This window comes from Artemia sp. Qi Xiang Cuo, chromosome 6, assembly GCF_049724085.1.
Source record: "Artemia sp. Qi Xiang Cuo chromosome 6, ASM4972408v1, whole genome shotgun sequence".
Lineage (NCBI taxonomy): Eukaryota > Metazoa > Arthropoda > Branchiopoda > Anostraca > Artemiidae > Artemia > Artemia sp. Qi Xiang Cuo.
In genome coordinates this window covers 17,566,818-17,586,642 of record NC_142799.1, presented here as the reverse complement: position 1 = coordinate 17,586,642, position 19,825 = coordinate 17,566,818, and the positions used below count along the sequence as shown (strand labels likewise).

General features: G+C 36.9%; 2 protein-coding genes across 2 annotated transcripts in view; one reads left to right on the top strand and one right to left on the bottom strand.

Moving 5' to 3' along the window:
- The window catches only part of LOC148950934 (uncharacterized), a 146,497-nt gene that overhangs the window by 13,704 nt on the left and 112,968 nt on the right, over positions 1-19,825 (bottom strand). The gene's annotated exons all lie outside the window — the stretch shown is intronic.
- LOC148950935 (neural cell adhesion molecule 1-like) overlaps positions 1-19,825 on the top strand; it is a 256,145-nt gene that overhangs the window by 140,602 nt on the left and 95,718 nt on the right. Inside the window, exon 6 of the mRNA XM_089090517.1 lies at positions 16,431-16,615. Coding sequence (XP_088946643.1) covers positions 16,431-16,615 — 185 coding nt within the window. The remainder of the gene's footprint in view (positions 1-16,430; positions 16,616-19,825) is intronic.

The window sequence follows — 19,825 nt, the reverse complement described above, 5'->3', positions numbered from 1 at the left end:
ACTAAATAGTGTGAGACAAATATCAACAAAACCAGTAATAACCAAATAAGAACATCCAATTATAAATAAATCAAGGACAAAATAAGAATAAGAAAAAAATCAAAACGAAAAAAAAACAATGACAAAATAAGAACGAAATCAAACGAATCAAAACCAAATTCACACATACAAAATCAACATATTCATACATAAATAAACCAAAAAAAAAAAAAAAGATATCCGCAATAAATATAAGCAATAAAAACAAATCACTTATACACTATTGAACTAAAACAGGGGACCAATCATTCTGTGAATGTGAAGAACTAAGCCTTCATTTACGCTTATTAATTAATTTGGAGATCGCAAGTTCAGGGTCAATAAGTCCGTGATTTCCAACCAATGGAGAATTCTGATGCCAAGGCGGTAGCCCCAGCAAACACTTGACGAACCAAGAGAAAATAGACCGTACTTTTGGACAATCAGTTCTAGTAAACAGCTTCAGAATGGAGAGTATACAAGATGTGAGGGAGGACTACAGCATTGAAAAGGTTGCTAATAGTACGCGGTTGAATCGAACTTTTGCTGTAACAACGGATGTACAGGGAGCAGATATACGTCGTACGGGATGGTCTAGGAGAAGGGATCGGGTGCGGCGTAGTGACGAACAAATGGGAGGACCTAGATAAACGAGGTGGTCAACAGTACTAACAGTGATATCGCCAAGCGCTATAGAGGACGGTGGCTCACCTTTCCAAATAAAAAGCACTATTTCTGACTTTCAGCAAGGAAACGAAGGCCAAGATTAGGATACTCCTGTTGAAGCATGACAAAGACCTCATTCTTTCTTTGGAGGGTATGGCTGAGATTTAAAACGTCATCTGCATAAGAAACTAGAGGTAGTATCAATGAAGATAGTATCTGAGATGGAGAGCACTGGTCTTGGGCGTCCAACACACAATTATTAAAGAGATTAGGAGATGAAACTGCTCCTTGACGTGTACCTTTCAAGACAGGAATGAGTTTCCTATGAGGAACAGGGAGCATATTTATATCCTGAGGTAGTTTCAGGCAAATACATAAACGAGAATACATATCTCGAAGACAGCGAATTTCTGAAGAATTTAGTCAACGTTTGGCCACATTGAGGAGTATAACTGGGTGAATGAGGGAGTCAAAGGCGCGTCTGATATCGTAACTAGCGAGAATCAGACATTCTCCTGAGGATTCGGTATCAAGTAGTGCATTGGCAACAACTTTGAAAATATCAGCACAGCCTATTCCCCGCTTGAACCTGAACTGGTGAGGTGGAGTGCAACATGTCTCTTCAGGGTCAGATCAAAAAAGAAGCTCGAAGACTTTGCATAAGGAAGTCTCAATCGTAATAGGTCAAAATGACGAACATTTTGGGTTTGGTTTTTCTTTTTTGGGAATTGGGATAAGATATCCAATGTAAAAAGGAGAGGGTAAAATTCACTGTGTAAAAATCATCTGCATTAAAAGTGCCAAGTGTTGGACTAATGTCTCTCCCCCAAACTTCAAATGCAAAGCACTTTTGTGGTCAATACCCTTGGATGATTTAGATTTTAAATGCCCAATGATATCTACAATTGATGCTGAGCTAACAACGAACTCTCTCTTGGGACTGGTAGCAAGGAAATTATCTAACTCAGTTTCATAAATCCGTTCAAGGTTCTGATGAGGAGCAGCAAATTTGGATTTATAGTAGGCATGTAATTCCTCATCAGGAATGTCAGCCGCAGAAACAGATGAAGGAGACATATCTCTGCAAGATATAATTCTAAAAAGAAGATTTCTATCATTTTTTTGCACTTGCCGAATAGGTGTTTAATAGGTTTCAACGATGAAGAGTCAAAGCCTTAGAAAAATCCTTCTTTGTATAGAGACGAACAAGATTCACAGTACTACTTTAAGGACGGTCGAAATCCTTCGATTGCACAATCCATTGCTTGCATATAGTTTGTTTTTTTTTATCGGGAAAGGCCGAGTATGTTTGACCCTTGGTGTTCGAAAAAGCCAAGGGCATTCAAGTGAAGCTTTTAGAGAATGTTGAGGAGAGTAGTGAACTATGTCAAAACAGACTATGTGTATACAGGTTGCCGAAAGGGCGTAACTGAGGAATGAGTTAGGGTGTTGAGTTGGAACTTTCAGGGATTAAAGAAGTTGATGATCAATTGACCAAAAATCAAAATGTACATGCTACTACTACTACAACTACTACTACTACTGCTGCTACTACTACTACTACCACTACTACTACTACTACTGCTACTACTACTACTTCTATTACTACTACTACTCCTACTACTACTACTACTACTCATTCTCTACTGACCTTCATTCTTAAACTATTTTGTAAACAGTTATAATTCTCTAAAAAAAATTAACCTAGCTCAGTTTTCAGTAAAGCGCTTGTTACTGGGATTCTACAGATTTTTTGAAGTATTACCTGTCAATTTTTTTTTTGGGATAGTTTTGTAAATATATTCTGCGTAATCTGCGAAGTAATAATTTTTGTTTGCTCTAAGTTTGAACTCCACTCTTTATTTCCGTGAAAGAATTTTTAAATTAATTTTGCTCTTTTGTTAACGTACTCAATAAATATTACAAAATAATCTTAGATAAAGTTAGACGATAAGACTAAAAAGTTAAAAGAAGTCTTTTTTATTAGCGTTAAATATATGTCCAATTTTGTCACGCAAATAAGAGTCCAAGTCCGGGTGTATGTTGTCATTAGTATTTTTGAGAATTTGCACGAAAGAACTTCAATTATCTTCATGAAAATAATCAAACGACATTTTACTCAGGAAGGGTTTTTGCTAATCGCAGTTTTTTTTTTTTAGTTTTCACCTGCTATGGGGAAAGGGAGGGATACACAAGAGGGGGCTTTTGAACCTCCGGTTAAAGATATTCAACTGCGGAGCTTACAATAGCAGCCTCATTAGGCTTCCGATCCTTTCCATTCCAGAAACGGCATCAGAAAGTTTCAAATGACGGTATGGCACTTTACGAAGGAGCTATTAAGACAAATTTTTAACAGGTAGTAACTTTTAATTGAGTGCAAAATCATCTCTCTGTGAACTTGGGGTAGCCTGCTAGGCTCAGCACAAAAAATTCAAGCCTAATGAACTATTTAATGCTAACAATTATTACAATGTACTTTTTTTTTTTTTTTTAGAGTTCGCTACCACGATCATTTTATCAGTCTATTTGATGCTTCGTCTAAATCCTTGCTACTTTTCAAGCAAATGGATACTATTCTTTAATATTTTTTAAGTGGTAGATTTTGCCATGAACTTTGAACAAGAAATGTAGAATAAAAACGAAAAGAGACATCCTCCAGATACCCACTCCATATCTAAAAGGGAAAAATGGTCCACAATGATAAATTCATATCTTTTTCCCACTTTCTGGCACTCTCACTCGTTCTTCCTCACTAATAGCTCGTCCAGACCACCCGTTCTCTAGAAAATTGGAAGCAAGATAATCAACTCTTTTCTCTTTTAAACTAGATTGAAGAGTTATTGTTCAATTTTTGTATAATTGTCGGTGCTTTCTCCAGAAATACTGTGTATACTGTCGTTTTTGTACCATTTTTCTATTTTTGGAACCATTGATATAACGGCCTTGAAAAAGAAAAAAAGAGACAAATGTGCCAGTCTACACTTCCAATCACCCGCCACGTTTTTTTTTAAGAAAGAAGACAGTTTGACGCACTTCAAAAGACGAGAATACTAAATTTAAAAGTTTTTACTGGCTCAGCAAATATGCAAAACGACATTCTCGAACCAAATGCTCATTTTTTTTCTCTTTTAATTATAGATGCTTTGCGCTACAGCAGCAGCTTTTACACAACTTACTTCCTTAAAATATATTTTAAAAAAATTCATGTAAAGAATAATAAAATTTGTAGTGATGCTCTTCTGCAATTTTCAGCTTTTCTAGCGAGCATATTATTAACTTGCTTAAAAAAATCCTCAGTATGGTTCGGTTTTTGATTTGTCAGCATATTTTTACTCTTTCTCTCGCCCCAAAGCAAAAAAGGTAGTTGCACCCTTGTCTACGTAAGTGCCCAAGACATAAGTGTTTGAAAATGTATTTCTTGACCCCCCCCCCCCCACCTTCGTTCACTGAAGCTCGACTCCATCACCGGAACAAACCCTAGTTAAAATGACTGATTGAAATCAAATGTTGAAAGTATTGGAGACATGAGAACTAGACCTGAAACGATTGCTTCTAGCTTCATTTGCACTTACTGGGTTTATTGTGACCTCAAGGCCATTTTTTCATACCAAAGGTAACTCTTGCAGCTTTTGTGGGAGAAATAATGTATTATGACCCAGAGATGGCATTGTCTGAAAAAAGAGATGGAAAAATAGAAAACGAAATGGCTAGCTAAAGAGTGTTACTATGATCACGACTAGATTTTAATGACAATTATCATATAAAAGATACTAAAACGTGAAAAGGAATCATTCGCATAGGCAGACAGAGGTTACTCGGTATCAGACAGTGTGGTCATGCTCGTCAAGACCTACATTGGCAACACTATACAATACATTTTGATTCACAGCAGTGCTGTTACTTGAGGTTGTTTTACCGTTCACTCGAAGTACACATTTAACAAGTCCCAGTTCTAGCTCCCCCTTATCATGGCTTGACCTACCTGTTTGCTTACGGTTCCGACCACATTCTGTTTTAATGTCAACGAAAGAGTTAAAAAATGAATCTGTTGAAGTTTTATTGAACTAAGATGGTTTTGATGACGTTTTGTTGAACTAAGATGATTTCGCTGATGTTTTATTGAACTAAGATGATTTGCATTGTAACTAATGAAAAAGTATTGTATCAGTTTTGAAACGTTTGGAAGCATTACTGCTCCAGTTGCAGATTTTAGTGTAAGGATATGGCACCAATACACCATTATGTCAGAGTTGTCTAAATTTTCAAGATTCAAACCTTCAGATAAAGTTACACTTGATATGAACTGCCATTCCTAGTCCATCTTTGCCTTATTCCACATGCTATAAGTATATCTTCTTCACTAAAAGAATTACTAATGACTAGGAACTCTTAGCTCGTAACTAGAGGGGTCAAAAATAGAGGAAGTCCTTTATCTTTTCAGAGAAGCAAAAACGATCTAGAATTGGTTCGATGTTCACATGTGAGAGATTTTTAATAACAAAAGAGTCTCAATACAACGTGTGATTGTCCCACAACTCAAAGAATAGGTCTTGTAGAGTTTTCAAATGAAAGCCAACAGGTGGGAGCCAAAGCAAGGAAAATGTGTTGCTCCACCTGAGTAAAGACTCAGATATATTCATTTCTATATGTATCTTGTCATTTTGCACTGTTTTAAAATTGATTGCAAAAATTTTCGCATAAATCTTTCAGACTCTTGGATTTTTTTTTTATTTATTTTTTTTTTTTTTATTTTTTTTTTTACAGTTATGACTTGCAACCAGGGCATATTCATAACAGCTAAATTTCGTAATTGTAACCCATGGTTATTTTTCATCAACAAACCTCTTGAGTAAGTGATTTATTCCCATTGATGGTGCAATCTTCAATCTAGTTCTATATGGGAACGCCCGTCTTCTTAACATAGTCTGTCCCTCCAACTTATTGACTGAAAATAACAGACACTGATCCATGATTAAACTCTAACAGAACACATAAATCTACCAGTAAATCCATTATGACATTACAGAAACTGACACAAACAGAGTTGTTTGACTACAGACTGATCTATTGTCTAGTCAATATCCACTGAAGAAAAGGTTGCATGGCATGGCTGCTAGCATGGCTCGGAAAATCCGACCATGGCATACTTTTCACGAACTTCAGCAATCTGTCAGTAGCCTAATAGGGTATATCATAATCAACGAGAAATGAGACAAGCTTTGCTTCAGTAGTAGTCTCCTTTTCGTTTTTGAAAAAGTGATGAACAAGTGGCAGAGTCTGAGAAAACGAAGCAATCCATATATTTTCCTTAACTCCTGATAACAAATGTTACAGATGGGCTGCCCAATGGAACCACGAAACAGCCTAGGCTACAAGAAGAAATAAGTGGTTTAAAATCTGCTATGTAACTTTGTATTTCTCGGGATTTTAGTTCTCTTAGAACAAAAATTGATGTTTTCTGGCACAAAAAGGCGGATTTTGTCTATCAACAAGTGAAATGGCATAATTTTTATACAATTCTGAAAAAAGCTTACCCAGCTTTGCCTCTTACTCAGACTATCTGTCTTGGTGTTTTTTTGTGTGTTTCTTTTTTCAATTAGCCATGGCTCTCATGCCAGGGACTGACAGCTACGCCACCGGGGCCACCATGGCTACGCGGAGAGCTTGTACATATTTATACTAATTGTCGTGTGTCTTCTAACTGCAGCCTCTTTTTGATGTTATGGCGTCACCATGTGTTCGATACAACCACCCTGGGAAAAATAAAATTTCCTTAAGGTTGTGATCTATTTGATTGTTTATGGCCAGAAATATCAATATGACAAATTAAAAAAAAAAAAAAACTATGTTGCCGATTTTGAGGCCGGGCACCGGTACGGCTACAAGGCAGGCTTGTCTATATTATTTCTCACTGTCGTTTGTTTCTAACCGCAGACAATGTGAGCCTCTTCTTGACGTCATGGGCCGGGCTCCGACACAGCTACGCGGCAAACTTGTATCTATTGTTTCTCTTCATAGCTTGTCTTCTAACCACCGACAATATGAGCCTCTTCTTGATGTCATGGCGTTCAATACACCCTGGGGAAAGCAATAACTATTCCTTAAAGTTGTTACCTATTTAAATCGTTTTTGTGGCTATGAAAAAAAGTATGTAGCCAATTTCTAGGCCGGGCCACAGCATCAGCACGCGGGAGGCATGTATATATTGATTCATATTGTAAGTAGCAGCCTTGAAATGAATTGCTTTTGTTTGCTACTGTTTCCTCGGGAAAATGGAGGGTTTCACAGGGAATAAATATAATGTTGAACGGCCCCAATGACTTGTCACTTTCATTTTTGACGTGTTCTGATTCTCGCTGTCACTTTGTAATTCTGACTGCCACTTATCTTCTAATCGGAAGTTTCTTTGTTCTTAACATTGTTTTTGGCTCGTTCTAATTTCGTTGACGCATGTTTTCTAACTGTATTTTTGTTTGTTCTTCATTTCCGTTTATCATTACTTCAACCATTTTTCAATACCTTTACTTTAGCTACTCGGATTGATCTTGTCAAATTTGATCGTCTAGGTTGTTTATTTGTCCCCTAGGCATCACGAAACTGCTTAAAACACCTTTTTTAAACATACTCATTACATTTGGCATTTTATATTTAGCTATGTTCCTTGTTTAATGTTGCATGCGTCATAGATATAAAAACGATACGATCACTCCTGAAGGAAATTGATCTGATTCATTCTCTTGAAATGTTCTCATAAATATGACGTCACTCATATGATTTTATTGCAAAAATTAAAGCTTTAAACAAATTTTCTTTAACTCCTGATCTATGTAGATCGTTTTTGCTGGTCAAAAAATACCAGGGTGTCAATTTTTAAAAATATTTTTGACACGCTCTGGTTCTCGCTGTCGCTTGTAATTTTCGCTGCAGCTTATCTTTCAACCGCATATTTATTTATTCTCGCTGTGGTATGTCTTTTAACCACATATTTCTTTTTTCTTCACGGTCATTTTTAATCGTTCTGCTCCTCATTAACGCATGTCTTGTAACCGCATATTTCTTTGTTGTTCACTTGTTTTAATTCGCGCTATCACTTGTCTTCTAGCCGGATATTTCTTTGTTCTTTGTTTTCAATTTTTACTTGTTGTAATTGTCGTTGCTGCAAGTATTCTAAGTGTATATTTGTTTGTTCTTCATTTTGGTTTATCGTTACTTCAGTCATTTTTTCAATAACCTTTACCTTAGCTGCTCGGATGGGTTTTGTCACAGTTGATGGTCTAGGTGATTCATTTGTCCTCTAGGAATTACTAAACTGTTTAAAATGTCTTTTGTAAATAGAATCATTACACTTGGTATTTTATATTTAGCTAAGTTCCTTTTCTAATTTTGCCTACGTCGTAGATACTAAAAACGATACGATCTAATGGGGGGGGGGGGCTGATGTAATTTAGTCTTTTGAAATATGTTCATAAATATGACTTAACTCATGTGAATATCTTTTTTTTCAAAATTAAGGCTCTTTACGATTTTTTTCAAACTTGCGACCTTTATAAATTGTTTTTTTAGGCCAGAAAATCCCAGGATGCCAATTTTCCAAATCAATATGGAGCCATTTTTGAAAAAAATACATACATAAATATATTATTGCTCGTTTAAAGAGATAAGATGTATATTATATAGTATATGTACAATTATTATATATGAAGAGAAGAAGAAGAGTAACACTAAGATTTTAGGAGCTATTTAATCTCAAAATCCTTTTGATTATATATCCGTCTGACATGAACGAACCTAGCAGAGAAATGGGTGTGTCTCGTTCTACTAATATGTCACAAAACGTGTCTTATTGATAGCTAGCCTCACCGAAATATTCGTCCTATTGTCAATTTGTTGGATTTTAAGCGATAGGGGGATGGTTAATTTGATTTGTCTCTGACTTAGGAAAGTTTAATGCTTCGAAACACTTACTTGTAACTCTAACTTAGCCTCCATTTAAGACAACTCTGCCTATGATTCTCTCCCCCATTCTCTTCAATAAAACAAGTGCCTTCTCTCTAACAACACTTTTCCCCAAGTTCATACTGATGTAGTTTCAAGCCAATTCTTAAGTTAATTATGATGGGAAAGTTTCTTGATTGCACAGTACGAGAGTTGATGGGATTCATCCCCTCCTCCCTAACGCAAAAATGTTAAACGCAAAAATGAAAGGCTATACATTCTACAGCTTTTTTATTCAACTTCATCGATATGCATATGGTTGGTGTGTATACAAAAGTACTTTTATAGGGGGTAGGGGATGCTACATTTCTCTATACTATTTCAATTACGTATATATTTCTCTTCAATAAGTCAGTTTTTAATTTTCTAATGTTTTTAGCAGCGTTTTACTTACAGAAGTCACAACTGAAACAACTCGCGTATAACAAAGGAAGATGGAAAGTCTGAGTAGGAATTTTACCGATTCCAACCAAAATTTCTATCATATAAATTTTTAAAGGTAGATATTATGGGAAATTTACTAAATTCTTGACTAAAAAGGCCAAGGTGAACTTTATCCGAAGCATAAAATTTTGTCAACTATCTTTCTTCTTAAGAACCGGCTCTGTGCTGCAATGTCTGAATGGAAAAATAAGTCTTCCTTTCTTCAATCACTCCATAAAACTCAATTTTGACTATTTAAATAGATTAATTAAAAAAAAAAATTCCACAAAATAAGTTTTTCAAAGAAAAGTAAAGAACTCTATTCAACCAAAAATGAGCAAAAATAAAACCAAATAATCTACCAAGCGTGAAACTACCACAAACAGCATCGCTAAATAAATGAAACCCAAAACAAATAGAAATTACAATAAATAACCGAGTCAAACTCAAAAAGAGCAGAAATTAACATGAGTAGCTCAAAACCCCTATGCCTTCCCAAGGCCAGAACATAATTTGCACTTTACTGAAAAAATATAAATGTTTTTACTTTTGTAACTTTAATAAATCAAACAATATTAACATTTTGATTAATAAATATCAGTATATGTATATTAAACTTACAATGCACATTCATTGTATTTTTTCAGTAAAGTGCAAATCATGTCCCCAGGGCATAACTTACAACCCTTGTCCTGGAGACTGTGGGAGGAGTGTCCAGCTCAAAGATATACTTTCCGGACCCTACAACTGCGTTGAACAAAATGACTATCTCAAAAGTTTGACTGGATGTGTTTTGGGAAATGGTGGGCGTGGAAGGGGTGTTAGTTGCCCTCCAATCACTTTCTACCATTAAAAAGGGCACTAGCTATTTCAATTTCCAATCGAATGAGCCCTTTTTGAAGTTTCTACGACAAAACTTTCTATAAGAACCTTATATGGCCCCAGGACATAACTTACAACCCTTGCCCTGTGGGCTGTGCGGGGGGGGGGGTTGTCATCCTCAAAGACCTAGTTTCGAGAACTTTCAACTACGTAAAGAAAATGGCTATCTCAACATTTGGATTGGATGTGTTTGGGGAAAAGGTAGGCGTGAGAAGGGGGTTAGTTGCCCTGCAATCACTTTTGACTATTAAAAAGGCCACTAGCCCTTTAAATTTCCAATCGAATGGGCCTTTTTTGAAATTTCTACAACAACACTTTCTATTGAAATCCTATATGCCCCCAGGGCATAACTTACAACCCCTCGCCCTGAGGGCTATGGGGGACTGTCCTCCCCGAAAACAGAATTTCTATCTGGAAATCAACTACGTAGAACAAAATGGCTATCTCAAAATTTTGATTGGATGTGTTTGGGGAAATAGTGGGTGTGGAAGGGGTGTTAGTTGCCTTCCAATCATTTTCGACTACTAAAAAGGGCACTAGCCATTCCAATTTCCAATCGAATGAACCCTTTTCGAAGTTTCTACGACGACTCCTTCGATTTAAATAGTTTCTTGCTTTTACTTCTGGTTGGAAAACATGCAATGAACTGTTCTATCATGGCAGCCCAATAGCGCTGCCTAAGTAAAGAACGATGAGGGCACAATGTCTTCTTTTTTTTGGTATTTTTCTTAGTCTTAGACCAGGACACTTCGTATCGAAGGAGTTGTCGTAGAAACTTCGAAAAGGGCTCATTCGATTCGAAATTGGAGTGGCTTGTGCCCTTTTTAATAGTCAAAAGTGATTGGAAGGCAACTCGGAGTTCTTATTATCTGATATTTGAACTATTTTTAACAAAATGGCAATCTCAAAATTTTTATGGGATAGATTTGCGGAAAAAAGGGCGTGGGGGGGCCAATTGACCTTCGAACTCTTTTGACTCTTTAAAAGTGAACTATAAATTTCCATTTTCAATCAAATGAGCCCTCTCTGAAGTTTATAGGGGCATCCCTTCCATAATAACCATATGTGCCCCCAGGGCATAACTTACAACATGTCCCCGAGCCATGAGTCATGAGCCATGAGTTTTAATATCTGATGTTTGAACTATTTTTAACAAAACAATCATCTCAAAATTTTTATCGGATGGGTAGAAGACAAAAGCGTGGAGGGGGAGGGGCTAATTGCCCTCCGATCTCTTTTGACTCTCAGAAAGTGAACTAGAACTTTACATTTTCAATCAAATGAGCCCTCTTTAAAGTTTCTACAAGCATTCCTTTCATGAGAACCATATATGACCCCAGGACATAACTTACAATGCCTACCCCTGGGCCCTGGGGGTTGTGTCGACACCGGATTTTTTGTTATCTGACCTTTGAAATATTTTTAAAAAATGGCTATCTCAAAATTTTCATCGGATGGGTTTGGAAAAAAGAGCCCGGGGGGGGGGCTAGGGGATCTTTAATCTCTTTTGACTCTGAGAAAGTGAACTAGAACTTCTCTCAGTAATTGCTTAAATTGCATGGTGATGCAGAACACAATCGTGGGAGAATCCTCTGTAGGAGGACAACTGCGGTAGGGCGTAAGATCCAGATCTGTGGACAACAGCCTATGCAAAGGAATGCCTCGACCCTTTCGGGGTACCCCTCGAGGAAACTATAGCCTAGTAAACAACACAATATTCGCGCGGAATTCTGATTAATGAACAATTCTTCCGGGCTTGGTTTGTTTTTATGGGCGTTTTCAGGCTGAAAAACCCCTTCCTAGTTAATTTATCTACTATGAGCTGCCTCCCCGCAATAGCATAATTTTTGTAGGCATGAATATATAATGCATCGGAGGTAATAGGCTTGAGATTGTCTGTGCAGGCTTTCGACTCTTGTTGATAGAAGAGCATCGCCAAGTGCTGAAAACCATGTTGTGACCAAGATGGGCCCAGGATTTCTATTCATACTGGAGGTCCCAGGGACTTCCTGCTGTCCGGTTCTAAGCCAGCTTAAGCACTTCAGTGTAGACTTGAGAAGATATTTTTATCCCCATCCTGCACTGGTATCTAGGATCATTGCTTTTCCTGAGGCCAAAATAGTTTCAACGATCTAAAGAACATAAAGATTGGAACTTGGAATGTTACGACGGTAAATAAAAGACTATCGTATTGACATTTTGACTGATGAATTCAGACGATTTGAACTTGACTTATTAGGAGTTTCAGAAACTCATATCCCAGGGGTAGGAGAGCATGAAATTAGATGATATAGAATTTGTTTACTCAAGCAGTAAGGATGGGGTACATAGACAGGGAGTAGGACTCATGATGAATAAGGAAGCTGCTAAGTCTTGTTTAGGCTGGGTATGTACTAATGATAGAATACTAATTGCTCATTTTATGACTAAGAAATTCAGGATATCAGTTATAGTAGTATATGTCCCTGTAGAACCGACTGACGGAAATACTTGTGACTCAGTTGAATTCTACTTACAGTTACAGGTGCTAATAGACAGGGTACCAAGTAGAAATATAATGTTCTTACTAGAAGACTTTAACGCCCAGGTCGGTAGAAATAGGGATAGATGGTATCCTAGCCTAGGTAAACTTGGTGTAAAAAAGGAAAACAATAGTGGATACAGACCTTTGAAATTTTATAGGTATAACAAACTAGTTGTAACCAATACGGTGTTTGGTCATAAAATGGCTCATAAGTTGACATGGTATTCACATGATGGTAAGACAAAAAACCTTATTGATTATGTTACGGTAAACCGACGACTGGCAGGACCAATACAAGATACTAGGGTATATAGGAGTCCTGTTATTGATGTTAAAAGTAAAGACCACCATCTAGTAGTGTCTAGGGTTAATTTAAAGCTGAAATTTCGGAAGGGTAACTACCTCCTGGGAAGTTATGATGTTGGTAGACTCCAGGATGAAAATTTGAGAGAAACTTTCCAGGAACAGTTGAATACTAAGCTTAAGAGTTTAAAATTTTACAATGTGGAAGATGGTTGGAATAATTTTACAAAAATAATTTGTGAAGTTGCTGAAGGTGTCTTAGGGAAGAAACCTAGGACTGCAGTCAAGAATATTAGTGAAAAAGTTTTATGGTTAATAGACAGGAGGAGGGACTTGTACAAGAATTATCTGAGTGATAGATCATATGAAAACAAAAGGAATGTGAAGAAAGTGGAGAAAGCATTAAAATATGAACTAAGGAAGTGTGAAGTGGAGGCCATGGATAAAATTGCCAAGGATCTGGCAGATGCAGCTAGATGGCATAATAGTAAAATACTATACTGGCACGTTCATAAACTGAATGGGAGCATTTAATCTAGAGTTGTCCCCGTTAAAGGTACGAACGGGGCCACAATTAGTGACAAGAAAAGAGTTAAGGGGACATTGGCAGAACATTTTGAGAATGTGCTAAACCGAGATAGAGTTGCAGGAAAAGATATAGTGGAAATGAAAAAGTTTGTGATACCTTAGATGTGAAGGAAGATCTGTTTTGTGAGGAAAAATTAGCGACAGTACTAAAAGGGTTATAAATAATAAGGCTCCAGGTGCTTATAATGTGGTAAATGATTTTCTTAAATATGGTGGCTCCGAGGTTAAAAATAAGTTACTGAAGATTATGAATAGGATTTTGGAAAAGGGGGAAGTACCTAACGATTTTAGGAAAACCTTAATTAAGCCACTTTATAGGAAAGGTGATAAGTGTGAGAGTTGTAATTACCGAGGCATTAGTCTGGTCTCGGTAGGTAGCCAATTGATTATCAATATGATACTTTTAAGACTGAGAGATGCTCTAAACAAAGTTTTAAGAGAAGAACAGTGCGGGTTTTAGAAAGGTAGAGGATAATTATGCCGACCAAATTTTCACTCTTAGGTCAATAATTGAGAAGTGCCTGAGTTGTCAAACACCTTTGGTCCTCAGTTTTATAGATTATGAGCAAGCTTTCGATTCTGTTGATAGAAGAGCTTTAGCAAAGGTTTTATCCTTGTATTGTATACCACACAAATATTTTAAAGTGATTAGTGCTATGTACGAGAATAACACTGCTGCGGTTAAGGTAGGAAATGAAGTTAGCACTGGTTTTGTATTGAATCAGGAGTTAAGCAGGGTTTTTTCTATCCCCCCCCCCGTATATGGATTATTTTGATGGACTTCGTCTTTCAATGTCCTACCAAATGAGCCCTCTCTGAAGTTTATACGAACATCCCTTTCATAAGAACCATATATACCCCAGGGCATAATTTTTCAAAGCCTGCCCCCGGGCCCTGAGGGGTTTTTACGACTGTCGAAACCTGATATTTGTTATCGGATTTTTGAACTATTTTTAACAAAATGGCTATCTCAATATTGTTATCGAATGCATTTGGGGAAAAAGGGCATGGGGGACGGGCTAGTTGCCTCCAATCTCTTTTGACTCTCAAAAACTGAACTATAACTTTCAATTTCCAATCAAATGAACCGTCTCTGAAGTTTTTACTTGCATCCCTTCCATAAGAACCATATATTCCCCTAGTGCATAACTTACAACGCCTGCCCTCGGGCTCTGGGGGGTTGTGCCGACCCCGGAGTTTTCGTTATATGATCTTTGAACCAGTTTAAAAAAAAATGCTATCTCAAATTTATTATCGGATGCGTGTTAGGAAAAGGGGGCATGGAAGGAGGGGGGCTAGTTTCCTTCCGATGTATTTTGACTCTTTAAAAGTGAACTAGAACTTTCAATTTCCAATCTAACGAGTACTCTCCGAATTTTATACGAGTATTCCTTCTATAAGACCATATGTGCCCCCAGGGCATAATTTGCAACGCCTTCTCCCAGGCCCTGGACGGTTGTTTTCACACCAAATTTTTTTATCGGACCTTTGAACTATTTTTAGCAAAATGCCTATCTCAAAATTTTCATCGGATGCATTTTAGAGAAAAGGGGCGTGGGGGGGGGGGGTAGTTGCCCTCTGATCTCTTTTGACTCTTGAAAAATGAGCTAAAATTTTCAATTTCAAATCAAATGAGCCCACTCTGGAATTTATGTGGCCATCCCTTCCACAACAGCTATATATGCCCCCAGGCATAACTTACAACACCTACCCGGGGCCCTGAAGGATTGTGTTAACTCCAGAGTTTTCGTCATATGGTCTTTGAACTATTTTGAAAAATATGGCTCATTCAAAAATCTTATTGGATGGGTTTGAGGAAAATAGGGCGTGGAGGAAGGGGGGCTAGTTGCCCTCCGATCTCTTTTGACTCTTATAAAGTGAACGAGAACTTTCAATTTCCAATCAAATGAGCCCTCTCCGAAGTTTTTACGAGCATCCCTTCCATAACAACCATACATGCCCCCGGGGCATAACTTACAACGCCTTCCTCCAGACCCTGGGGGGCTGTGTTGACACCGGAGTTTTTGCTATCTGAACTTCGAACTATTCTTAACAAAATGTCTATCTCAAAATTTTTATCTGATGCACTTAGGGCGTGGAGGGGGTAAGGGGGCTTGTTTCCCTCGGATATCTTTTGACCCTTAAAAAGTGAACTAGAACTTCCAATTTCCAATCAAATGAGCCCTCCTTTAAGTTTATTCGAGCATCCCTTTCATAAGAATCATATATTCCCCCAGGTCATAACTTACAACGCCTGCCCTCGGGCCCTGGGGGATTGTACCGACCCGGTATTTTCGTTATATGACATTTGAACTATTTTTAAAAAATGGTTATCTCAAAGTTCTTATCGTATGTGTTTGAGGAAAAAAGAGCGTGGAGGGGGCGGGGCTTGTTTCCCTCCGACCTCTTTTGACTCTTTAAACATGAGCTACAACTTTCAATTTCCAATCAAATGAGCCCTCACTGAAGTTTGTAAGAGCACCCCTTCCACAAGAACTATATTTGCTCGCAGGGGCTAATTTACAACGCCTGCCTTCGGGCCCTGGGGGATTGTGTCTACACAGGAGTTTTTGTTATATGATCTTTTAACTTTTTTCAACAAAATGTCTATCTCAAAATTTTTATCGGATGCATTGGGGAAAAGAAAAGCGTGGGGGGGGGCTAGTCGCCCTCTACTTTTGACTCTTAAAAGGGCACTAGAAGTCTCGATTTTCAATCGAATGAGCCCCATTGGAAGCTTATGCGACGACTCCTTCCATAAAAAGTGCCTCTGGGGAAAAAATAATGATAAAACATTGGAGCCGTATGGCCTTTACTATAGGTAACGCTATAGTGTTGCCTCTTATGTTCAGTCAATCCTAGTTCCATCTTCGACTGCATCTCAACTTTACTCTATGGTCAAATTTTTACCAAGTATTTTGCTTCACACCTATTGGTTTCAATGAGTTATTTAAATACATATTAAAATGAAGATCAATTCGGAGTTTGCATTTCTAAACTTAAACCAAAATGATTTTCTTTTTTTTTGTAGATAAGCCAAAGTGGTCACCCGGCCATGAAGAACAATTTTACGGGTTTCTTGGGGGTATAACAAACATGACATGTGGAGCAAGAGCAGAACCAGGAGCAGATTTTTCATGGATAAAAGATGGGATCATACTTCAAGCTAATGAATACTACCAAATGTTCACTTCCGAGCATCTCAGTGTTTTACAGGTAATTTTTGTTTTAAATGATAGTTTAGCTATAGCAATTCAAAAGGAGTTATTTGACTTTTTTTAAACAAAATTTAAAGTACACATCCTCGAACTAACCAAGTTCTATTCATTGGTGCAATCCATTTTCTATTCTTCTTTGGATCTCAAGAAATTTAGTTTTTTTTTGTAATTTGTTTCAATCCCTCGTTTCTCATCTGTAGAGACAGCGAGCGAAATGCAGCTTTTTGACAAAATTGTTTTTGTTATATCTTGGATGCCTTAAAACATCCCTTTGCGAACAGCTGGTTCTTGATAAGAGTGAAGAGAAAGTATTTTCTTGTTTTTCTGCTAAACTGTAGAACTTAAAATAACGCCTTTTGAATTGCTACAGCTGAGGTTACGTGGAGGAGCAACAGTGATAAAAAATTTAAATTCAACAGAAATAATACACCAACCGTGAGATTTATGAAGCATAGGAAGTAGTAGAAGATGCCTTAAGTTCACCTTAAGTCCGTTACAGTGATTTTATGATCACCTTAAGTTCCATATGGTACAAAGGGTAACAAATTGGAGTTGCTGTTGGAACAAGGCCTCAAGGCCCATGTTTCTATAGTTTTAAATACGCTTACCAGTAATTTGTATCTGTTGACATGTTTCTGCGAAATCACATTAAAAATAAGAGGCTTTAACGCATTAAGGTCAAGAAAATCGGGAATTTCAGTTTCATAGATTGGGAAACGGCAAGTATGTTCTGAAACTATGTCCTGACATTATGTATACATGTGTATATTATGTATATAACAAGTATGTTCTGGAATTATGTACGTTAGGTTGGTTCCAGCTTTTGTTTAGCCCTTTAATAAACTTAATCTTAGAATTGTATAAGATTTTTCTTATATTTTTACCAGCAGTACAAAATGATTTTAACTGCATATTGTTTGAGGCAATCAAAAATACAGTAAAAATGTTATATTTTAACATTTGTGACTGCTCAAAAGAAGTGTTATATATGCGCAAAGCAACGATGTCCGTATATGAACACCTTCACTGAAACTTCCAGAAAACATCTAACCCTCAAATCTATATTTCAGAACCCTGTTGGTATAAAATAGGCTAAATTTAACCTACTTGCTGAATATCAAATACATCAAACAATAATCAAATACAATTTGTGTTATTTGCAACATTGCAATAAAGCACTATAGGTCAGCCATAAACAAGGTAACTTAAACGCAAACCATATTCACACTGCGTGGAAATAATGGTTTCTATAAAGACCCTTTCCTTCCACTCTATGGATGGAATTATATCTCTGGGATAGTTAAGGATCCTCCTACTTTCAATAAAGAGAAGCAGAACTTCAGGAAAGGAATGTAAAAGGTTTCACAATTCTTTCAGTCATGCGCTATCACTACTTTTGGCTGACACGGAATTGTGCTATCCTAAAGGAGATGTAGCTACATATTATTTTTATTTTCTACGTCAGACTCTTGGCAGTTTCCTCAACGATTGTTAATTACCCGAAATAAGAGACAGAAATAGATACAGTAAAAATTTTTTTTATCAAAATTTACGTGGTTATCCAAATGTTACCAGATTCGTAAAGGTAAGCTATGAATTTTAATACATATACCAATGCCGTACCCAGAGGGGGATTAGAGGGGTTTGAACCCCCCCCCCCCCGAAATGTTTGTCTGACTCGTAAAAACGTAACAAAAATTGATATAAACAAATTTTGTATGCGGTTTTTTAGGCTTTTCGTGTAAGCCCCCCCCCCCCGAAAAAAAACAATTTTTTTTTAGTAAAACCCCCTCTGAAAAAAAATGCTGGGTACGGCCTTGACATATACAGAAATGACATTGTACCGCTCAGTTCTGAATTTTGGTGAATATTCTTACGTAAAAAGTGTTGTAAAAAGCTCTGCCCAATTGGACTGTTACATTACATTCTTCAAATTAATTATTTCATTCCCATATATAAACTGAACATGTAGTCAAAAGGAAATTGGGATTTGACAGAAGAAAATCAACTTTGAAGCCAAATCAGTCTTTAATATTGACGTTACAATATAGTTACTATTACTGTTAGTAATTTCCTCTTTTATCTCTTTAGTTTTTGCGTCTAGTTATTTGAGGTATTTAGTAGCTCCCCCCGTATGTTCAAGTTCATTTTACTTCAGGGGTGTCAAATATTTTGAGTACCAATGTCTTTCATCATGAAATTGTAAATGTATACTTTATAAAGGAAAACGTGTCGACGGGTAAAACCACAATCAAGCGAACATTTCATCAATCTTACTTTTCTATAATTTTCGTATATTTCGCAACTTTTGTAAGGTTTACTGACAGAGTTTCCCTCCCCCTCTAAGAAGAAACAATTTCTTGAAAGAAAAGCCAACTGAAAGTATTTTTTCGACAGTAGCTCACGAAATGATAGAGTAAACGCAATGATTTGGTATTAACTGTTACTTTTAAAGATATATAAAATAAATATTATAACTGAAATAGCACTGAAAACAAAATCAAAACGAAGTACGCGTGTCTTGTTTTGGAACTGGGCCACCGTTTTGAGGATATATATTACGCAGTAGTTTACAACTTTCAATCAGTGACAAATGCGTGAAAGAATGGATTGCGTAAACAACAGTTCATTACAGATTTCCTTTCGGCGAAGCTGCCCGGAAAAATCCTATTTATTCTCCTGGAAATGTTCCCAATGAAATATATATCAAGAAACGCTTCTCTTAGACTACCCACACAGGGACAAAAGTCCTTTAATTAATTTTTACAACAGCAAAAATAAATCACTGCAAAATATTTATGTTATAAATATTTAGAATCTCAAACGGGAGACAGATATGATTCTGTATTGTGACTTATGTTTTTTCTTTTGTTATTTCTCGAAAATGGAAAATTATTGCCGGACAATGTCCCGCATTGCCCCTTTTAATCCCCAGATTTTCAAAGATCACGAGTTCCTCATTTCATATGTCGCTGATTGACCATCTACTTTGAACCACAGTGACATGAAACCTCCATCGCCCACTGCTTCTTCTGCTGACGATGATGCGACTAATCAGCATAATAACCATGAGAACAATACATGATCTTTCTCAGAATTCCCTTTACATGGACAAGCTATCCCAAAGCACTGGCTACAGAAAAAAATAATCAGCTGTTTTCGCTACACCGGCATTTTTCCTTTCAATTCCCAGATTTTCAAAGATCAC